At 53.3% G+C, this 18,891-nt stretch overlaps 1 protein-coding gene across 2 annotated transcripts in view; it reads right to left on the minus strand.

Moving 5' to 3' along the window:
* Nucleotides 1-617: 617 nt before the first annotated feature.
* ptch1 (patched 1) overlaps nt 618-18,891 on the minus strand; it is a 41,841-nt gene continuing 23,567 nt past the window's right edge. Inside the window, exons 14-25 of one of the 2 annotated variants that reach the window (XR_014742268.1) lie at nt 18,020-18,593; nt 16,470-16,779; nt 15,824-15,966; nt 12,387-12,570; nt 10,697-10,977; nt 9,256-9,393; nt 9,025-9,167; nt 4,918-5,017; nt 4,357-4,659; nt 3,330-3,864; nt 3,114-3,250; nt 618-2,960 (exon numbers count right to left, since the gene is read on the minus strand). Coding sequence is in view for 1 of the 2 variants with exons in the window: in XM_084690489.1 (XP_084546615.1) it covers nt 3,331-3,864; nt 4,357-4,659; nt 4,918-5,017; nt 9,025-9,167; nt 9,256-9,393; nt 10,697-10,977; nt 12,387-12,570; nt 15,824-15,966; nt 16,470-16,779; nt 18,020-18,593 (2,710 nt within the window). In the remaining variant the exon portion in view is untranslated. Of the gene's footprint in view, nt 3,251-3,329; nt 3,865-4,356; nt 4,660-4,917; nt 5,018-9,024; nt 9,168-9,255; nt 9,394-10,696; nt 10,978-12,386; nt 12,571-15,823; nt 15,967-16,469; nt 16,780-18,019; nt 18,594-18,891 lie in introns of both variants that reach the window. The other variant, XM_084690489.1, reaches the window with a different exon arrangement.

Here is an 18,891-nt window from a genome sequence, read left to right on the forward strand (position 1 = left end):
TGACAGGGAGGTGAGCTAGCCCAGGTCTGACTCCCTCTCTCTCCCTCTCTCTCCCTCTCTCTCCCGCCATGGCAGCCTGCTCAAGGCCACATGCCCTATTTCATTACTCCGAACAGACCAGCTGTATTGTAACTACAACCAATTTCCTTGCAGTCTATAAAGATGTCAATCAAAATCATGCTGAACAGGGGAGTGGAGGTGGGTGGGAGGGGGGGGGGGGAGGGGCGGGGCCGGCTCTTAGAGGGAGCTGCAGGGTTCCGGACCAGATGTCAGCCAGTTGCAACCGAGGGCGCGGGGGGGTGGGCAGGGGAGCAGCGGTGCATTCTGGGAGCGAAATGTTTACCTCCATGTCCCAGACCGAGACAGGGGGGATGGAGAGCCATACACTTCACTGAGTGGGGTCCACAATCAACATCGGTGTGAAGACAGTGTGACTTTCCAACAAATGATAGCAATTTTTGTATATGTGTATTGCTCTGGGACCTCTTTAGCAAGAGGTTGTCTGAAATACTGTATATTCCATACTTCTGTCTTAATATTTTCTAAATCATCAACCCAAGTCAGGCCAAAAGATTTCTTTAAGATTCATTTATTAAAGTTATAAACAAAGAGACAAATAAGTTATAATATTTTATTTGTTAGAATTCTATCAGTGTTTGAACATTAATATTTAGAGAGCTAGTACAATTTCTACTTTCATGGCTAGCCTTTCACAAACCCATAGAAACAGATGGATGAGTGTCGCTCTCTCCTATGGTAACATAATACTGAAGAATGGGGACCTGTTGTCAATGTTGTCTGAGAGCAAGTTAGCAATGAAAGTGTGCACCTTCAGGTTTTCTCTGTTACGGTATCATTACATATAAACTCTTTAAAAATATACTTCTGTCAAATAACTTGACAACTACTATGTACACTACAAAAATAAATTTTCATATAAATAAATTATATGGCATACATTTATCTTTGTAACTGAAACAGCATATATCCACGCCAACCAAAGACAAAATGGCAGTCAGGGAGAACCATTGATTACTTTTTTTCCTTTTAAAATCCTCTAAGAGCTATGATGAGACTTGTAGTGTAAATGTTATATACTCTTTTTTTCCTATTTAACATTAGTAAGCACTTTATACAGATCAACATCCATTAGTGTAAAAACAGAACTGTAATAGTGTTTTTCAATAGACATAAAAATCCCTGCATTTGTTATCCACTGGCATTTATGACCAATAATGAAAGAAAAAAAACAAACATCTTATAATACAAAAATATAAATATCGCAAAATCGAACTTGGAAAAACAAACCAAACATCATCAACGAAATGAATAAAATAGTTGCCAGCCATGACTCTCTCCGTTGCTGCCAATGTGACATGAGGAGAGGACACGAACACAAACACAAACGTCATCCACGCGAGCAGCTCAACCGACACGGAGGACGAAGGAGGGAGCGCAAAGGCTTCTGGGAGAACGGGACAGACCCGGTGACACGTGTTGGACAGGAAGTCCGAGAGGGGGGGGGGGGGGGGGGGGGGTTGTTGAGCAATGTGGATGCTTGTCTGGTTCAGGGGAGTTGAGACGGGTGGTGGTGGGGGGGGGGGGTTTGGAGGTGGTAAGTAAGTCGAGCTGGCGAGATGTGTGTGAGATGCGCACGCACACACACACACACACACACACAGGGTCCGACTCGTGGCAGGGGGGGTGAGGGGGGCCTGGTGAACCCTGACCCCCGGGGCTCTCGCCTGCGCCATTTGGCAGTTGAGGGGGAACTTCCAATTAGTGTCATGGCGTTATGTTGTGGAGTTTTATGAGGTGAGGTCAGTGAGGACGGCTGGGGAGAAATTGAGGCCAGTTGTCTGTGCTGTCACCGAGGAGGGCAAGGACACACACACACACACACACACACACACATACACACATCAGGCATCATTAGGCCAGGTATCATTTAACCCTTGGCAGGCTGGATAGTGTAGCTTATTGGAGAACTACAAATATGGAGGAGAAGAACAGACATGTGACTATGGATGGTCTACTCTCGTCAGGTGGGTGTTGTTGTAGTAGAGCATCCCTAGCTTTAGCTTATCACCAGAAATAAACCACAGATGTGGTACAATGGAATACGGATGGGAGAGGCCAAAGGTTAAATGCTTCCGGGGCCATTTACAGTAAAACAAGCGCAAAACAACGACCACAAACAACGACACGGACAGTGGGATGAAGTTGAGAGCACAAAAACATGTTTTCAATGCAGAGGCTAAAACTACGGAGTGACACGTTACCAAAAAAAAATACTATTCTTCTTCATATCTGCATCTTAAATAGCACGCATAGCGTGTGTCAAAAGTTCAACAGTAATTGTTTCATAAACTACCACAGGTTTGTGATAAGCAATTCATCGTCTCAAAAAAGTGTTCTCTTTATACATGAATGCACACGCACGCACGCACGCAACCACACACACAGTACAGACACGAGGGCCCTGTGGGGGCTAACAGTTTCTCATGGATTCAATGAGCTTATTTGTTAGTATGTCTTAAGAGATGTATCTGATGAGTTAGCTGAACGGAACAGGTCAAATTCCATTTTGCACAGCCCTCCACGCGCACCTACAGTACATACAATATGTACACACACTCACGCAACCCCCCCCCCCCACATACACACACACACAGTCAGACCCACACAAATGCACTCGCAAACACACAATTACCCCTTCCGAACTTAAAAAAACATTGCATAGAATTATACATGTACGTTACAAAATATTTCAAGCAGCAAAAATGGATGCTGAAATGTTTAGATGAACCTTCTTCACGGCACAGATCCACAGATGAGTGAACAGTAATCGGAGATCTCTCTTTCTCTCTCTCTCACACACACACACACGCACACGCGCGCACACATCCCTATACAGTACACAGACACAGATGCACACCATCCAAAATGGCATTGCCAGTCTGTAAAAAAAAAAGAAAAGAAAAGAGGAGGAGTTTGTACAGCTCCTAAATTATAGCTACTTTTTTGTTCATATTTACATATGTGTACATCTTTTAAATATAGATAGAAATATCTTGGGCAATAGTCCACTGGGTTACAGTAAGAATCAGCACCGCGGGGTCACCCCTTGTGGGTATCTGTGTGTCTGGGACCAGGCCGGGGCGGGCCGAGCTGGACCGAGCTAAGCCGGAAGACTCAGTCATCCGTGAGAGGAGGTCATCTTTGGCTGTTGTGATTCACCTCTCCACCACTGGAAAACCAACAACACAGTCACAACCTTGGTCTAACGGTGTGGATGATGGTATAGCTCGGCTACAGCGTAGGCCTACCTCAGCTGGGTCGTGGGCCACAGTTGCTATCAGCTGCCTCGCACTCCATATCCTGGAGTTCCATGGCGTCCATCTTGGCTCCCCGCTGCCCCGTCATGGCCTCCTGGGGCACGTGGGGGTCCTGGAATACAGGCTCCTCCCCTGCCGCAGGAGACCCCGCCCCTGCCGCCTGGCAACCGCTCGTCGCCGTGTATCCCGGGTACGAGGCAGCAGCCGGGGGGGTCTGGGTGGAGAGAGGGGCCGAATGGACGGCGACCGTCACCGAGGCTGAGGCTGTCACCGTGGTGATGGGCTGGCAGTAAGGGGCGGGGCTAGGGTGATGGTGATTGGGCCTGGGGTTGTGATGGGGGCGGGCCCTGTGCTGTCTGTGGCTGGACGAGGGGTGGGAGCCAGGGCCCCCGGTTTCAGTCGCCGTCTCAAAAGCGTCCATGCGCGGGCGGGACGGGGGGAGCGAGGACGGCTGCTGATGGGGATCTCTGGTGCTGTAGCTCCTGGATGCTCTGGGCTGAGGGACTGAGGGGGGGGCTGGCATGGCCTGGCGGAGGGGGGGGGGGAGAGACAGACAGAACAATACAATCAGAACCAGCTCTTATGGAAATGGGAGAATCCAAGCAGAGGCCAATACTAGTTATCATGTTTCATTGCTCTAGCCACCCTCCCATTCAAGCAGATTTCCCTCTGACCAGAATCTGGTTGGGCCAATCACAACCCTCTCTCTGATACAACCAACCAATCACAACCATTTCTCTGATATGGTGGCTGTGGCAGGCAGAGGAGCATCTTTTATGTAAAGGACCCAGATTACGTTTTGTTTTCGCTGATTGGTTGTATTGATCCAATTCGATCCAATTGCATCCAGAGGTGTTTTAGTCGCTTAGTCGATAACGCCCCTTGGAAATCTAAAATAATCTGAGCGGTTCAAGACTCATTCACATTTGACAACTGGTCTGGCAACGCCACGCTCTATACAAGTCGCAGCACTATTCACTATACAAACTGTACACGCCACGACGCAAGAGGTCGTTACCGAGGAGACAGAGTAGGCCATCTGCGGGTCTGTCTGTCTGGCCGGCCGTCTGGAACCGAGTCCCAGCCGCACCTCCTCTGTCCTCCCGGCTCGCCCCCTGCTGGTGTGGAGGTCGTACTGCCTCAGCTCCTGGCTGATGCCCGACACCGTGGTGTTGGAGCTGTACTCCGAGTCGGACGAGTCGGAGCCGGTGGCGGTCCCTGACGCGGCGGCGTGGCGAGGCCCCACAGAGAAGTGGACGGCGTGGGGAGGGGCCTCCGGGGAGGGGGTGGGCAAGCGGCTACGACCGTCCACTGGGGTCACCTGGGGGAGGGGGGGGGAGAGTAGAACCAGGTAGAAGTCAGCTGTGTGTGTTAAAGAGGGGGGAGGGAGAGAGATACAGAAAGAGAGACACAGAGAGAGAGGAGAGAGAAATGAGCAGAAAGAGGCAACATAAAGAGATAGGGGAGAGAGAGAAAAAAAGGGAGAGAACAGGAGAGAAAGAGAGGAGGAGAGAGAGAGCGAGCGACAGAGAGCCACTGATATAAGTTGGCACCCACTCCAGAGGAGAGGCGATCTTACCTCTGGATATGGTCCAAAGTATGACAGCAGCACAGGCAGGAGGACCAGTCCATTCAGGACGCCCAGAACAGTGAGAATGGCCAGTACTGCAAAGAAATACCTGCAGCCACCAAAAATACACGTGTTACACACAGCTATAACACACACACACACTCAAAGACACAATGGGCAAAGACACGGTCAAATTATAGGGAGTCAGGTGGCTGAGCGGTTAGGGAATCGGGCTAGTAATCTGAAGGTCGCCAGCTTGATACGCGACCGAGCCAAATGACGTTGTGTCCTTGGGCAAGGCACTTCACCCTACTTGCCTCGGGGCAAACTGTACTAACTGTAAGTCGCTCTGGATACGAGCGTCTGCTAAATGACTAAATATAAATGAATTACAGTAACAAAACACACAGCCTACATTTAAATTTTATGTGAAATCCGGGCAAAAATCTTTGCTCGAGTCTGCCTGTGTTCTGTAGGTGGGGATTCGTCTTTTTCAGCACTAGCTTTGAAAAATCCCATCACCCAAATAACAACTGCGCGGAGATTCGGAATCGCACTGGAGCTCACGCATTCGAACCGACGACAAGACACACCGCACACAGCCACAGGAGACCCAGGACCAGACAGGCCTGCCAGGAGCGACACCAAGCACCGCACACGCATGCAGTCACTCCTCCACCTAGACAGGCCGCCCCAGCAGCAAGCACACACACACAAGCACGCACACGCGCGTGACCCACGCACGCACACAAGAACCGAAATGTACCTGGTGTGTCACCAAGTCCGGCCAGAGAGGGTTAGTCTTTTAAGAAGCCGCAGAGAGAAAGGGAGGGAAGCGTAATTAGCTGGAGTTGGTTAATTCAAAGGCACGGAAAAAATGAGAGGGAGAAGGGAAAGGGGAGATTGAGGATGGGGGTGGGGGGGGGGGGGTGTATAAGCAAACACGGAGAAAACAAAGCAGTCAGGAATGTGGAGGGAGGGAGGGGGGGGGGGGGGGAGAAAATGGGGGGATGAGGGGAGAAAAGAGGGGAGCTGGGAGAGGGGCACAAAAGGACAGAGGCCTCTCTCTCTCTCCTTCTCCCTGTAAGAAAAAAAAAAAAGAGACGGTGGAGCAAACAAATGAAGTGAAGGGTATAGAATTTAAACAATTTAGTCTAGGAGGAAGAGAAGGGGGACCTCTGAGTGCTCCACCCCCTCCCTGGCCCCTCTGCTTCTCTCTTTCTTTTCTCCCTCCGCCTCTCTTTCTCTCCCTTCTTTTTCCTAGCTAAGCCCCTGTGAAATTCCCGGGCGCTCCACAATCCCCCAGTCTAATTAAATCTCCAATGTATCAGGTAAGACCCCCCAATCTCCACTCGAAATCCCTCCCTCCTTCCCTCCTTCGTTCTGTCTCTCGATCTCCCTCTCTCTCTCTCTCTCTCTCTACACTACAGCTCCTTCATTCAGGGAAGGCTTTCCTTTTGCCTCTACTACTTTTGTACCCCCCCCCCCCCCCCCCCCCACATTTGGGTTCAAGTTGCTGCTGCCCTGGACTCTACTCATTAGGCACCACCGGGACACACCAGACCATGTTCACTTTGGAATGTGTGTGTGCGTGCGTGCGTGCGTGCGTGCGAGTGTAGCAGCGAGCACGTGTGCGTGTCTGCGTGTGCGTGGATACTTCTAATTCTCTTTGCCTTGCTCCGGCTCATCCTCGCGGCGTTTTGTGACAGCGGACGACAAGGCGAGGGGGCGGGGCAGTGCGTGCGCGTGAAAAGAGAGGTATGGACGGGCTCCCGCTAGCTGATTGGAGTCTTTGTGTGCGCGGTGCAGACTGTGTCGAGGGGAGCAGAGCATGGCCGGGACGCAGTCCCTGTCCAGCGAACATGGGTGGTCAACTACACAACCGAGAGAGACATAGAGACAAAGAGAGAAAGAGACAGAGAGACAGAGAGACAAAGAGAGAGAGAGACAGAGAGAGATACAGAGAAACAAAGAGAGAGACAGAGACAGAGAGACAAAGAGAGAGAGAGACAGAGAGAGAGAGACAGAGAGAGACAGAGAGACAAAGAGAGAGAGAGACAGAGAGAGAGACAGAGAGACAAAGAGAGAGAGAGACAGAGAGAGATACAGAGAAACAAAGAGAGAGACAGAGACAGAGAGACAAAGAGAGAGAGAGACAGAGAGAGAGAGACAGAGAGAGACAGAGAGACAAAGAGAGAAAGAGACAGAGAGAGACAGAGAGACAAAGAGAGAGAGAGACAGAGAGAGATACAGAGAAACAAAGAGAGAGACAGAGACAGAGAGACAAAGAGAGAGAGAGACAGAGAGAGAGAGACAGAGAGAGACAGAGAGACAAAGAGAGAGAGAGACAGAGAGAGAGACAGAGAGACAAAGAGAGAGAGAGACAGAAAGATACAGAGAGACAAAGAGAGAGAGAGACAGAGAGACAAAGACATAGAGAGACAGAGAGAGAGAGACAGAGAGACAAAGAGAGAGAGAGGTTCTCTCAGACACTGTATATAAGGGAATCATTCTATCTTTTTACTCGTGTCTCATCACCTCAAGAGCATCTCTCCCAACATTGAGGTCGCTACACCATCTATGGAACACACACACACACACACACACACACACACACACACCACACCCACAGGCCACATACCATGCAGAGGGCACGACCGGGCTGTTTAGAGTGAAAACATTTGCGGGGCCGACAGGGAAAAAGTCCGGGAAAACATTTCTTTCGGCGCGAGCAGAAAAATACGAGCGTCCCCGTTGTTATTCCGCGGGCCTGGAGAGCGCTGCCGTGTTTGGTGAAACAACAACGCCGACTTGAGCTGGAGGCCGGAGCCAGAGCCACGACCCACAGCAGACGAGAGGAGGTGAGGAGAGAAGACTTCGGCCTCCGGCAGGACCCTCGGTGTGTGTGTGTGTGTGTGGTTATGTCTTTGTGTTGGTGTGTGCACTTTTACTTCCAGGCACGCCATCGTTGACCCCCATGATTATAAGGTCAGGGAGCAGGGGGGGGTGTATGCCTGTGTGTGTGTGTGTGTGTGCAAGCACTTATGTGTTCTTAGACCACATGAGTGGAGGTAGCCCTATTTCCTTAAAGTGCCAGGTCACCCAAATGATAAATCTGGCTCGTAAGGATCCAGAGACATTGGGGGGTTAGGGTTGAGCTTGGAGACAAACCAGCATGCTGACGTGTTTAGCAGTCACAATGAAAAGCTCCGAACGATCACGGACGTGGAGAACGTAGCTTTCTGGAGCAACCTTACAGTTTATATTCAAACTCTACCGGAAAGTGTGGGCCAAATCACCTCAGGAGACAGTACCGCCCAACAGACACATACACACGGTCCCCTAGTGTGTCTTCTAACTTCCACTTTTCCCTTTGCCTCCAAACCCCTCCCCCCCCATCTCCCCCCTTATGCTTGTAAATGTCTGGCAAGGACAGTTAAACAAGCTGCAGGAGATTACAAAAGCCAGAAGACTTTCCAGATCTCTACCTCTCTCCCTACCTCCCACCTTCCCCCCTTTTCCCCCCCATTTCCCCCGCCCTACAAATCTCCAGCCTGCCCCCCCCCCCTACCCCCCCCTCCCCGGTATCCCCTCAACGTAATGGCGTGAGAGCGTGAGAGAAGGGGGGAAGGAGAGCAGGAAAGAGAGAGAGGCTGTGTGCAGGCAGGGTTTCACTGAGGCGTACGGCGCGAGATCAGGTAGGTACCAGGAGGATGAGAAGGGAGGAGGTGTGGGGCCATAGGGGGGAGGGAGAGAGAGAGAGAGAGAGAGAGAGAGAGAGAGAGAGAGAGAGAGAGAGAGAGAGAGAGAGAGAGAGAGGGAGAGAGAGAGAGAGAGAGAGAGGGGAGAGAGAGAGAGAGAGAGAGAGAGAGAGGGAGAGAGGAGAGAGAGAGAGAGAGAGAGAGAGAGAGAGAGAGAGAGAGAGAGAAAGACGGGGGGGGGGGATCAGAGTAGAAGAGAGGGATCAAGGAAGGGTAAAAGCAAACTTCGCGCATGAGTAGGGTTTCAGGTGGATCGCTGCCCGACAGACGGGCTGAGGCACGGCCTTTCGCTCCTCCGCTGACGCCGCGCAGACCCCACAAGCTGTGCGCCTGCGCGCGTGTGCGGGAGCCTCACCTGACGATGAAGTCGAACTCAGAGCCGGCGAGCATCAAAACCCCCAGCAGCGTAGAGAAGGCTCCGTCCAACACCGGAGCAAACATGTTCTCCAGGGCCAACACGGCTCGCTTGTTACGGTCCCCGATAGCAGTCAGGAAAGCCTGCCACACACACACACACACGCACATTATACTTTTTCGTTTGGGTTCTCCCCGTCCAGTGTGTGCGTGTGTGTGTGTGTCGTCTCACCAGAGCGACGTGGACCGTGAACTCCACCCCGATGCCCACTGAGGCGATGAGGATGACGACGGGCACGGCACTCAGCTTTATCCCGATCAGGCCCATCATCCCAAACAGCTCCACCGTCATCAGAGACAGAACCATCACCTGCAACACGCACGCACGCACGCGCGTGTTAGATACACTCACGCAAACATCCAACCCACACCTGGGTAGAAATACTCTTTGAAATCGCTTCATCTCTGTTTTGTTTTTGGTGTTGGGGGGCGGGGTTTCGCCGAAAACTTGTTTTTGTGTGTGTCTGGAGGTTGTGGGATTTGGAGTTTTGTAGGGCTGGAGCGGACTCTCGGTGGCCACTGTAGCAAAACCGGTCCATGGAATGCAGGAACTACAGCACCCACAGTGCAGTTCACCACTGGCATCTGTCTCTGGGGCTCTGGGAGAATTCCCAGGGAACGGGCGGGTGGGTGTCTGAGAGAGAGGGGTTTCGGTATGCGAACATTTCGTCCTACCTTGCGAGTGCGCGTAACCCAGCGCGTGCGTGTGTGTGTGTGTGTGCGGAGTATGTGGTCATACGTGTGTGGCTTCTGAGGGACGAGGACGGAAGCTGAGCGTAAATGCCATTATCAGCTGACAGGTCTCAGGTTACGGGGGTGGGGGGGGGGGGAGTGCTTTGAAGAAGACCGAATGGGGTGGGAGGGAGAGGGGCCCCGTTTGGGTCGAACCTGTGTGTGTGTGGGTGGGTGTGTAGCCTGAGGAGCCTGTAGTTGGGGGGGGGGGGGTTCAGCCCAGGGGGATTGGGGGTGGGGTTATGGGGTGAGGGAGGCGGGAGGCGGGTGGGGGTGGGCCGGGTCTGGACATAACAAATGGTTGAAGTTGAAGTTGGGCCATAACTTGTCCTTTCATCTGGCTTGTAAAGCCTTAAAGATGAACACGAGGTCCCCCTTGCCCCGGTTTAGAGGACTCGGGTGGCCTGGCCACCGCCTGTCATAAAATACAAACCGCTGGAGAGACAGAGCAGAGCTGTGTGTGTGTGTGTGTGTGTGTATCCCAGGAAACTTCCTACAGTACAGTGTAGGGGGGTGGGGTGTGGAGGGGGGGCGGGAGATGGATATAAGAGCTGGGTTTTTACAAGTTTAGAGTGGGAGTTGGTTGCCAGGGTAACGTGTGCCGTCTCCTCGTGTCTTTTGAGGGGCAGTGTCTGGGAGAGCCAGGGCAGACTAAACAAACCGACCCTGACAAAACAGCCCAAGATAAACACCCAGACCGGGGCTGAGATAAGCAGCCCCGCACCCCTCCTCCTTCCCTCTCAAACGTCAAAGCTCGAACCCCCCCCCCCCCCCCGCCCTCTCAACCTTTTCCTCTCGCGTCCCCCACCGCCCCCCCCCCCCACCTCTCCTGCGTCGTCGCCTGGATTCTACCCCGGTTACTCGGGCGGGCGGTGACTCACGATGATGCCCGCCGTCCACGGGTTGAGGAGGAAGAGGGCGCAGACGAGGAACGTGCAGGCCAGCACCACGCTGATGGACAGCAGGAGCCAGTGGCGGAGGCCCACGTACTGCTCCCAGAACAGGAAGGGGTAGCCGTTGGGGTAGGAGGGCAGCCCCTGGCGGCTGTAGTTGCTGCAGATGGCGCGGACGCTCTCGATGGCCTCCACGAACTGGGGCGTCTCTCGGAGCCCGTTGAGGTAGAAGGGGAACTGTGCGTATTCGATGGGCTCGGCGGCAGGTACTGCGGGGGGGGGGGGGGGGGGGAGGAGAGAGGGAGAGAGGTGGAATTTGAGTCGGCTTGTCGAAGTCTGTGTTGTCTCCCATGTGGACTCGTGGAAACAGTCTCACCCATGACTCAGATACATGGGTGTGTGTGTGTGTGTGTGTCTGGGCATGCGGAGCTCTGCCTGTGTGTGTTCTCGCACATGCGTGTAGGCGTGTCCTGGGGGTCGGCCTGCCTAATGACGCCCTCTCCATTCCAGACACCCGGGAGTGTCACTTCTGACGCTGATCGGCTGTAATTACAATGGTCGAAATCCCCGCCATTACCCAGCCCCTCACGGACACACACACACTCTGTCACCCCTGTCCCTCAAAGGGTGCTCACCAAAGTACGATGATTCAATAATACAATGCACACCCACACACACACACACACACACACACACACAGAAAAGACTGATTCAGGCAATCAGTCTGCTCATCTGCTTGTGTGTACTTGTGTGCGTGTCTGAAAGTTGAGCATACATGTGCGAGTGTGTATGTGAGCACGTGTGTGTGTGTGTGTGTGTGTGTTCCAGTGCCTGCAGCGTAAGACAGCAGTTAACATGCTCTGGCCCATAATAATCTCCACTATAAATTTCCATTAGGACACCAGCTGGAATTCAGCCAAGCCAAGCCTGCTCTGGGGGTTTCCTGCACACTGCTTATCCAATCACATCTCCCCCCGCCATGCACTTCCTGCTTGTTATCCACTCACGTTTCCCACCCAAGACCTCTCCCGGCTCGTTATCCAATCATGTTCACCCCCTGCAATGAACCTGTGTTTTATCCAATCGAGGGCCGAAATTAAAACGTTTTTCTTATGTGTCTGCCTGCCCGGTAGGGAAATGAGAACAGGGTGTGTGCAGTGTTGGGGGTCACTGAGTTTTAAGAGTGTGTGTATGTGTCTGTGTGTGTGTGTGTGCGTGTGAGAGAGAGTGTGTGTGTGTGTGATGCGTTGGGGCCCCTTGGTGGTCAGGATTATGGTATTCACCACAGGCACCATTAGACAGCCACAGCGAGCCCTTCCTTTTAGCCCTACAACCTGAACACACACACACACACGCAGACACACACACACTACAGTATACTACCTCCCTTAAAACTAACAAGCAGAGAAGGAGCAGTAACTATACAGATGGACGAGAACAAACGAGCACCCTGTGCAATGCTGCTCTCGTCTGTCGGTAGTCCCAACTCCTAACTCTCCAGGTCTCTCCCTCTCACGCACCGAGTGCATGTATAACACGCACATATATGTATAACATACGCATATATGCGTGGAAATATATCGACTCTGACACATATATGTCTGTACATCGGTGTGTGTCTGCGTGTCGTCGGCACTGCGTGGGCGCTGCGCAGCCGGGCGCGCGATTGGTCGCTCACTGTTGAGGCGTGTCTCGGGCATGGCGTCGGAGCGCTCGTGCTGCCACTCCGGGGGGTGTGGCCTGATGTTGGCCTGGGAGGCGGCGTAGGCCACGGGGTCGTTGCCCACCCACGCCGTCAGGTACACGTAGAAGGCCCCCGGGTTGATGATGCCGTCGGCGTCCACCAGGCGCTGCCTTGTCACCTGGGGGGGGGGGGGGGGGGGGGAGGGGATAAAAGGTGGGGGGGTCATTCGTTGTTATTGAGTCATTTCGAGGGAGTTTGCTCCCTCCGTCGATTCTGCAGCTTCAAATCGACGCCGAGAGCGAGTGTGTGTGTGTGTGTGTGTGGGGGGGGGGTTCAGCGTGGACAAGGGCACGCTTGCTGGAAAAATGCCCCCCCCCCATCCCTCTCCAGGTGAAGGGACCACAGAAATGCTGTTTATACATGCATGAGACAGAAGCCCAAAGCAGACCAACTCTCAAAATAAGCACTGAAATATTTCTCCCAATGTCCAACCCAGAGGAAAGTCAACATTTTAACACAGTTTCCCTTCAAATATTCCAGCATTTCCCGTATTTCAACTCTGAGCTTCCCAGAATTATGGTTCTTGCCATAATACAACATGGAAAATGTCAAAATCAGGTTTCTAGGTTTGTGGCAGAGTATCCTCCACAATATCCACAATACCCTCCAAATTCTATCACCCATCCTTCACCTATTTAGTACATAAACACACCGTAGTTCTCCAGACTGCAAGAAGTATCTCATACTTTAGCAGTCGAACAAACAAGTATCTTTCCCTCTCAGTCACTACCTACCTCTCTACCTCTCAATCTGTACCTACCTCTCTACCTCTCAGTCTGTACCTACCTCTCTACCTCTCAGTCTGTACCTACCTCTCTACCTCTCAGTCTGTACCTACCTCTCTACCCCACAGTCTGTACCTACCTCTCTACCTCTCAGTCTGTACCTACCTCTCTACCCCTATCTGTACCTACCTCTCTACCCCACAGTCTGTACCTACCTCTCTACCTCAGTCCCTAGCTCTCACCTCCCTCAGGTCAGTCACCTCCAGAGAGTCAGCGACATCACCGCACACTCCACTCCCCGCTACTACCCCTCCTCGCTGCTATAAATCCTTCCTTCACCGAGAGCCAGGGCTCCTACCCACCGAAGGGAGAGGAGGGGGCTTGGGAGGGGGGGTCCTGGGGTGGCTAAATAAGGAGTTTTTTGGGGGTGGGGGGGGGGGGGGTGGTGACGGGGGGAAAAATTGCTAGAGTTAGCGTAACAATAAAAAAATTGGCTGGAGTCCCCCTTGCACGTCTGTGTGCAGTTAACCTGGCTGTTAACACTGGGGGAAATGCCACCCAGCAAATGGAGGAGAGCTATAAAAATAACACAACATCTGTACAAATGTTGCTCGCACTTGCTTCTCCTGACCCCTACGGATACCCAGAATGCCCGGCGCCGCGCTCGGGAAGCAGCCCCCTCGAGAAGAAAAGACCTCTTGATAGAGGCCTCCCTCCCTCCCTCCCTCCCTCCCTCCCTCCCTCCCTCCCTCCCTCCCTCCCTCCCTCCCTCCCTCCCTCCCTCCCTCCCTCCCTCCCTCCCTCCCTCCCTCCCTCCCTCCCTCCCTCCTCACCTCTTTATACCTTTCTTTTCCTTTTTTTTTTTTTACAATCTTACTCCCTTTTTTAATTGCTGCATCTCTTCTTTTCTACCTACTCTGCGAAACACACACACACACTCAGACTGTCTGTTTACAAGGGACACAATGACTGAATGCAGGGAGCAGGGGCAACAGAAGCACATCAAAGAAGGAATGTTTACCCCGAATGTGGCATATCAAACCAAAACATCTAGTGTTGCAATTTGCCATGGCTGGAAAATATCTGTTTTTGATTTGCAACAAAAAAAAAAAACTACTACTGTCAGTGTGTACGCACCTACATAACACACACGCCGCACACGTCGCAGACACACACACACACACACATACACACACACCAGGGATGCCTGAAAGAGACCACGTGTTTTAGCTCTACTCATTGAAAGCGGACCCAGCAGTCAGGAATAAAGGGTGGATGGAGAGAAAAAAAGAGAGAGAGAAAAAGAGAGCAAGAAACACTGAGACTGAAAGAAAGGAGGAGGGAAGGAACTAGAGGAAGACTGATTGTAAGAGAGCGAAGGAGCGGAGGAGAGAGAACGAGAGAGAGAGAGAGAGAGAGAGAGAGAGAGAGAGAGAGAGAGAGAGAGAGAGAGAGAACGCGCTGGATTCCAGAGATCTGGATTGAATTAAGCAGCAGGATATGCAACAACTGTATGTCTTCAAGCTGTCACAGGCAGCGCCTCTGGCCGCCCCCTTTCCCAAACCGCCCTCCGCTTCCCTCACAGGCACAGGAAGTGATGTCACGGGGGCTGCACTCCAACATGGCCCATGGCATGCCTACAGCTATAAAGGTGAGATAACTGGCCTTTCAAGTGATCACGTATACCCACGAATGTGTATGTGTGTGTGTTTGTGTGTGTGTGTGTGTGTGTGGGTACTTTATACAGTCAAATAACACTGCCCGGTGACACGGATGCATAAAGAGGAGGCTAAAATTGAAATACACGTTCAAGCTTAGTTATTATGTCTCAATTAAGTCTTTAGCATTTGGGAAGGGGAAACGCCATCTTCCAGGCTACGTGTATGTGTGTATGTGTGTCAGCTACACACGTCACAGGCAGGACGTGTGCAGCGATACCCTAGGTGTCTCCGAATTGACAGCCGACTCCCACAGTTCGGCTGAACTGCAACTACTTTTTGAAGTGTTAAACTGACGGATCTAATTCTGAGGGGAGGAATCTAACTGTCAGAACCAGGCACACACACACACACCCACACACACACCACGGTCGGAGTATGGGATCTCAAGCTCGCAGCAAAGAAACGGAACAAATGGCTGACATAAAGACATGATGGCTTTTTCAGAGGCTGGTTGCGGCCCTAGCGAGGGCTTTAAATTCCTGGGCTTGGTAAAGTCATCAGAGAGAGAGAGGGAGGGAGAGAGAAGGAGGGGGAGAGAGCGACAGAGAGACAGAGAAAGGAGAGGGGAAGGTAGAGACGGACAGGAGAGATAAAGACACACCGTTCACAAGCCAGGTGTCCCTCATCCACTCGCTATACACCCCTTCTCTCTTACACACACACACACACACACACACACGCACGCACGCACACACGCACGCACGCACACGCACGCACACAAAATCGCGTATTTCTCGAAAACACTTCCGTGCCAACAGTCTGATGTGAGACAGTAAATCACACCGCTTCACTGCCAGTGCAGACAGAGAGTGAAGCACGTGCTCTCTTTCCGGTCAGGAGCCATTACAACCTGACGGGAAGTGGGTTCGGGACAACAGGACTAGATCTTTCCGTCCCGACAGAAGGCCCGGCGTCTGACCGTCACCTGGTTGTAGTTGATAGGCTTGTCTCGTCGTCCAGTCTGGACCAGTAGTTTGTAGGCTAGGACGCCATCGTCGGAGCCGTTTCTGTAGCTGCTATGAGTGATGTGACCCGCCTCCCAGTCTCTGTCGAACGCTTCCTGCAGACCTGGACACACACACACACACACACACACTGTTGCTGAAGAATACTTGAGTTATTGACTTGTGCCTTCTTTGCGTATCTTCAAACAGTCCAGCGATTCAGTACACGTGCATGTGTGCATGCCCTAAAGTAAATGTGTGTGCGCGTGTGCACGGGCCAGTGTCGACCCGAACCCTCCCAGCGAGTCTCCCGTCGTCACGCCATGTCCGTGTCTAGCTCTGTGTCACGCGTACACATCACAGCGAAGCAGCCTACGCGTTTGGGGGCGGCGCTGCGCCGACTGTGGCACCGACGTTTCCTCGGAAGAGGACGATAAAGAATCCACGTATCTCTCTCTCTCTCTCTCTCTCACTTTCACTATTGATGTAACTCTCTTATCTCCCTATCTGTCTCACTATCCATCACACGGTCTGTCTCCCTCTTTCTCCCACTCTCTGTCTTCCTCTTTCTCCCGCCCTTTCTCTCGCCCCTTTCTCTCGCCCCTTCCCTCGCTCTCTCTCTCTCACCTTGCAGCCAGTCCCTGAAGTAGTGCAGCCACATGCGCGGCAGCAGGCCGTTGTCCTCCTTCAGGACGTAGCGGACGGCCGCGAAGCGCTGGTGCAGGTCGTGGAGGAGGGGCTGGGCCTGGGGGTACAGGGCCGACTGGGTCACCACGTACATGTTGTAGAAGGAGAAGAACTTGAACTGGGCGCCGATGAAGTCGTGCTCGCTGGTGTCGCGCGGCACGATGTCGGTGAGCTCCAGGCCGTCGCGCACGCGCGTCGTGCCGTACAGGCTGACCCCCAGCAGGCACAGGAAGAGGACGATCACCACCGCCTGGGAGGGAGGGAGGGAGGTGGAAGGGATGTTGGATAAGGAGAGAGAGAGAGAGAGAGAGAGAGAGAGAGAGAGAGGGAGAGGGAGAGGGAGAGGGAGAGAGAGAGAGAGAGAGAGAGAGAGAGAGAGAGAGAGAGAGAGAGAGGAGAGGGAGGTTGGAGGGAGGGAAGGAAAGAGGGAGGTTGGAGGGAGGGAAAGAGGGAGAGAGGGAGGGAAAGAGGGAGGGAGGTGGAAGGGATGTTGGATAGAGAGAAAGAGAGAGAAAGAGAGATAGAGAGAGAGAGAGAGAGAGAGAGAGAGAGAGAGAGAGAGAGAGAGGAGAGGGAGGTTGGAGGGAGGGAGGGAGGGAGGGAAAGAGGGAGGTTGGAGGGAGGGAAAGAGGGAGGTTGGAGGGAGGGAAAGAGGGAGGGAGGTGGAAGGGATGTTGGATAGAGAGAAAGAGAGAGAGAGAGAGAGAGATAGAGAGAGAGAGAGAGAGAGAGAGAGAGAGAGAGAGAGAGGAGAGGGAGGTTGGAGGGAGGGAGGGAGGGAGGGAAAGAGGGAGGTTGGAGGGAGGGAAAGAGGGAGAGAGGGAGGGAAAGAGGGAGGGAGGTGGAAGGGATGTTGGATAGAGAGAAAGAGAGAGAGAGAGAGAGAGAGAGAGAGAGGGAGGTTGGAGGGAGGGAGGGAGGGAACGAGGTTGGAGAGAGGGACGGAAACAAGAAAAAGAAATGATTTGTTGTTTTCTTCACACGACGGTTTCAGCTTGTTCTCCGGCCGTGGGGGACTCTGGGTTTTTTCGAACAACGTCAGACGCTCACAGCTCATGAGCGAATGTGACCGGGTGCGTGCACGTGCTTGTACCGTGTGTGAAGTGGACGGATTGTACTGGAGGGAGGTATAAAGGGCTCATAAAGGAAAATCGAGAGTGTGTGTGTGTGGCCAGATACTGACCACAGTAGCACGTCAGGGGCCGATCGAGCCAGCCTCACGGAGAGCTACGCTGACTAACTCACCACAAACACCCCATCAGAAGTTCATGCGAGCTCAGAAGCGGTGACTCAGCTGCACTGAGTCACACCGCACGCGCTAACGGCACACAACCAACACAACTAAGCAACACACACACACACGCACACTATCGAGACAAACGATCATCGAATCATAACATACAATAGCATATGATGATAACAACAAACGGTATAGAAGTGTGCGCTTGCGTGTGTGTGTGTGTGTGTGTGCGCGAGGGGGGAGTGAGCACCTTGGTAGAGGGCTGAAGCAGAAAGGGGGCGTAGTGCTTCTCAGCGAAGGACGCCAGGGTCCAGCGAGAGCAGGGCGGCTCGAGGCAGCGCAGCCCCAGGGACGCCTCGCCGCCGCCGTGGGACCGCAGCTCCCCCGCCGAGCCCCCTCCGCCTCCTCCTCCGGCGGCCCCCGACCACGGCCCCTCGGCCTGGGCTGCCCCGGGGCCGGGGGACGGGGAAGGGAAGGAGCCGCCGTTCCCCCGCCCGCCGTTGCTTGTCCGGCTGGGGTGGGCGGAGGGGGGCGGCGGAGGGGGGGGGGCACAGGGCTGGACGGAAATCTGGGAGCGGGGTTCGGCCGTGGTGTAGAAGGCCTGCGTGCGGGGGTCGTACTGGGTGCGCAGCTCAACGGTGGACTGCATGGTGATCTGGGTGGTGGTGGTGGCGGGGGGCGGCGGGGTCCGCCGGGGGAAGCCGTGGCTGGAGTAGGACGGGGGCGGCGTGCAGTAGGACGGGGGCGGGGGGCTGTAGCGGCTGGGGGCGGGGCCGTCCGGGTAGGCCTGGGGCTCCAGCTGGATCACCCTGTTAGCACAGGGACTGGAGGGAGAGAGACACAGAGGGAGAGAGACACAGAGAGAGAGAGAGAGAGAGAGAGAGAGAGAGAGAGAGAGAGAGAGAGAGAGACAGAGAATGACACAGAGAAAGAGAGAGAAACAGAGAGCCAGAGAGAGAGAGAGAGAGAGAGAGAGAGAGAGAGAGAGAGAGAGAGAGAGAGAGAGAGAGAGAGAGAGAGAGAGGTATTAAGTACGAGGTCATATCTGTGCAATATGTTGGGAGGAATGACCACATAGGTGTCCGGTCTCACCAGGTTTCACCCAGACAGACAAGACAAGGT

The sequence above is a fragment of the Hypomesus nipponensis genome, chromosome 24 (genome assembly GCF_054491055.1).
Source record: "Hypomesus nipponensis isolate SF chromosome 24, ASM5449105v1, whole genome shotgun sequence".
In the NCBI taxonomy this organism is placed as follows: domain Eukaryota; kingdom Metazoa; phylum Chordata; class Actinopteri; order Osmeriformes; family Osmeridae; genus Hypomesus; species Hypomesus nipponensis.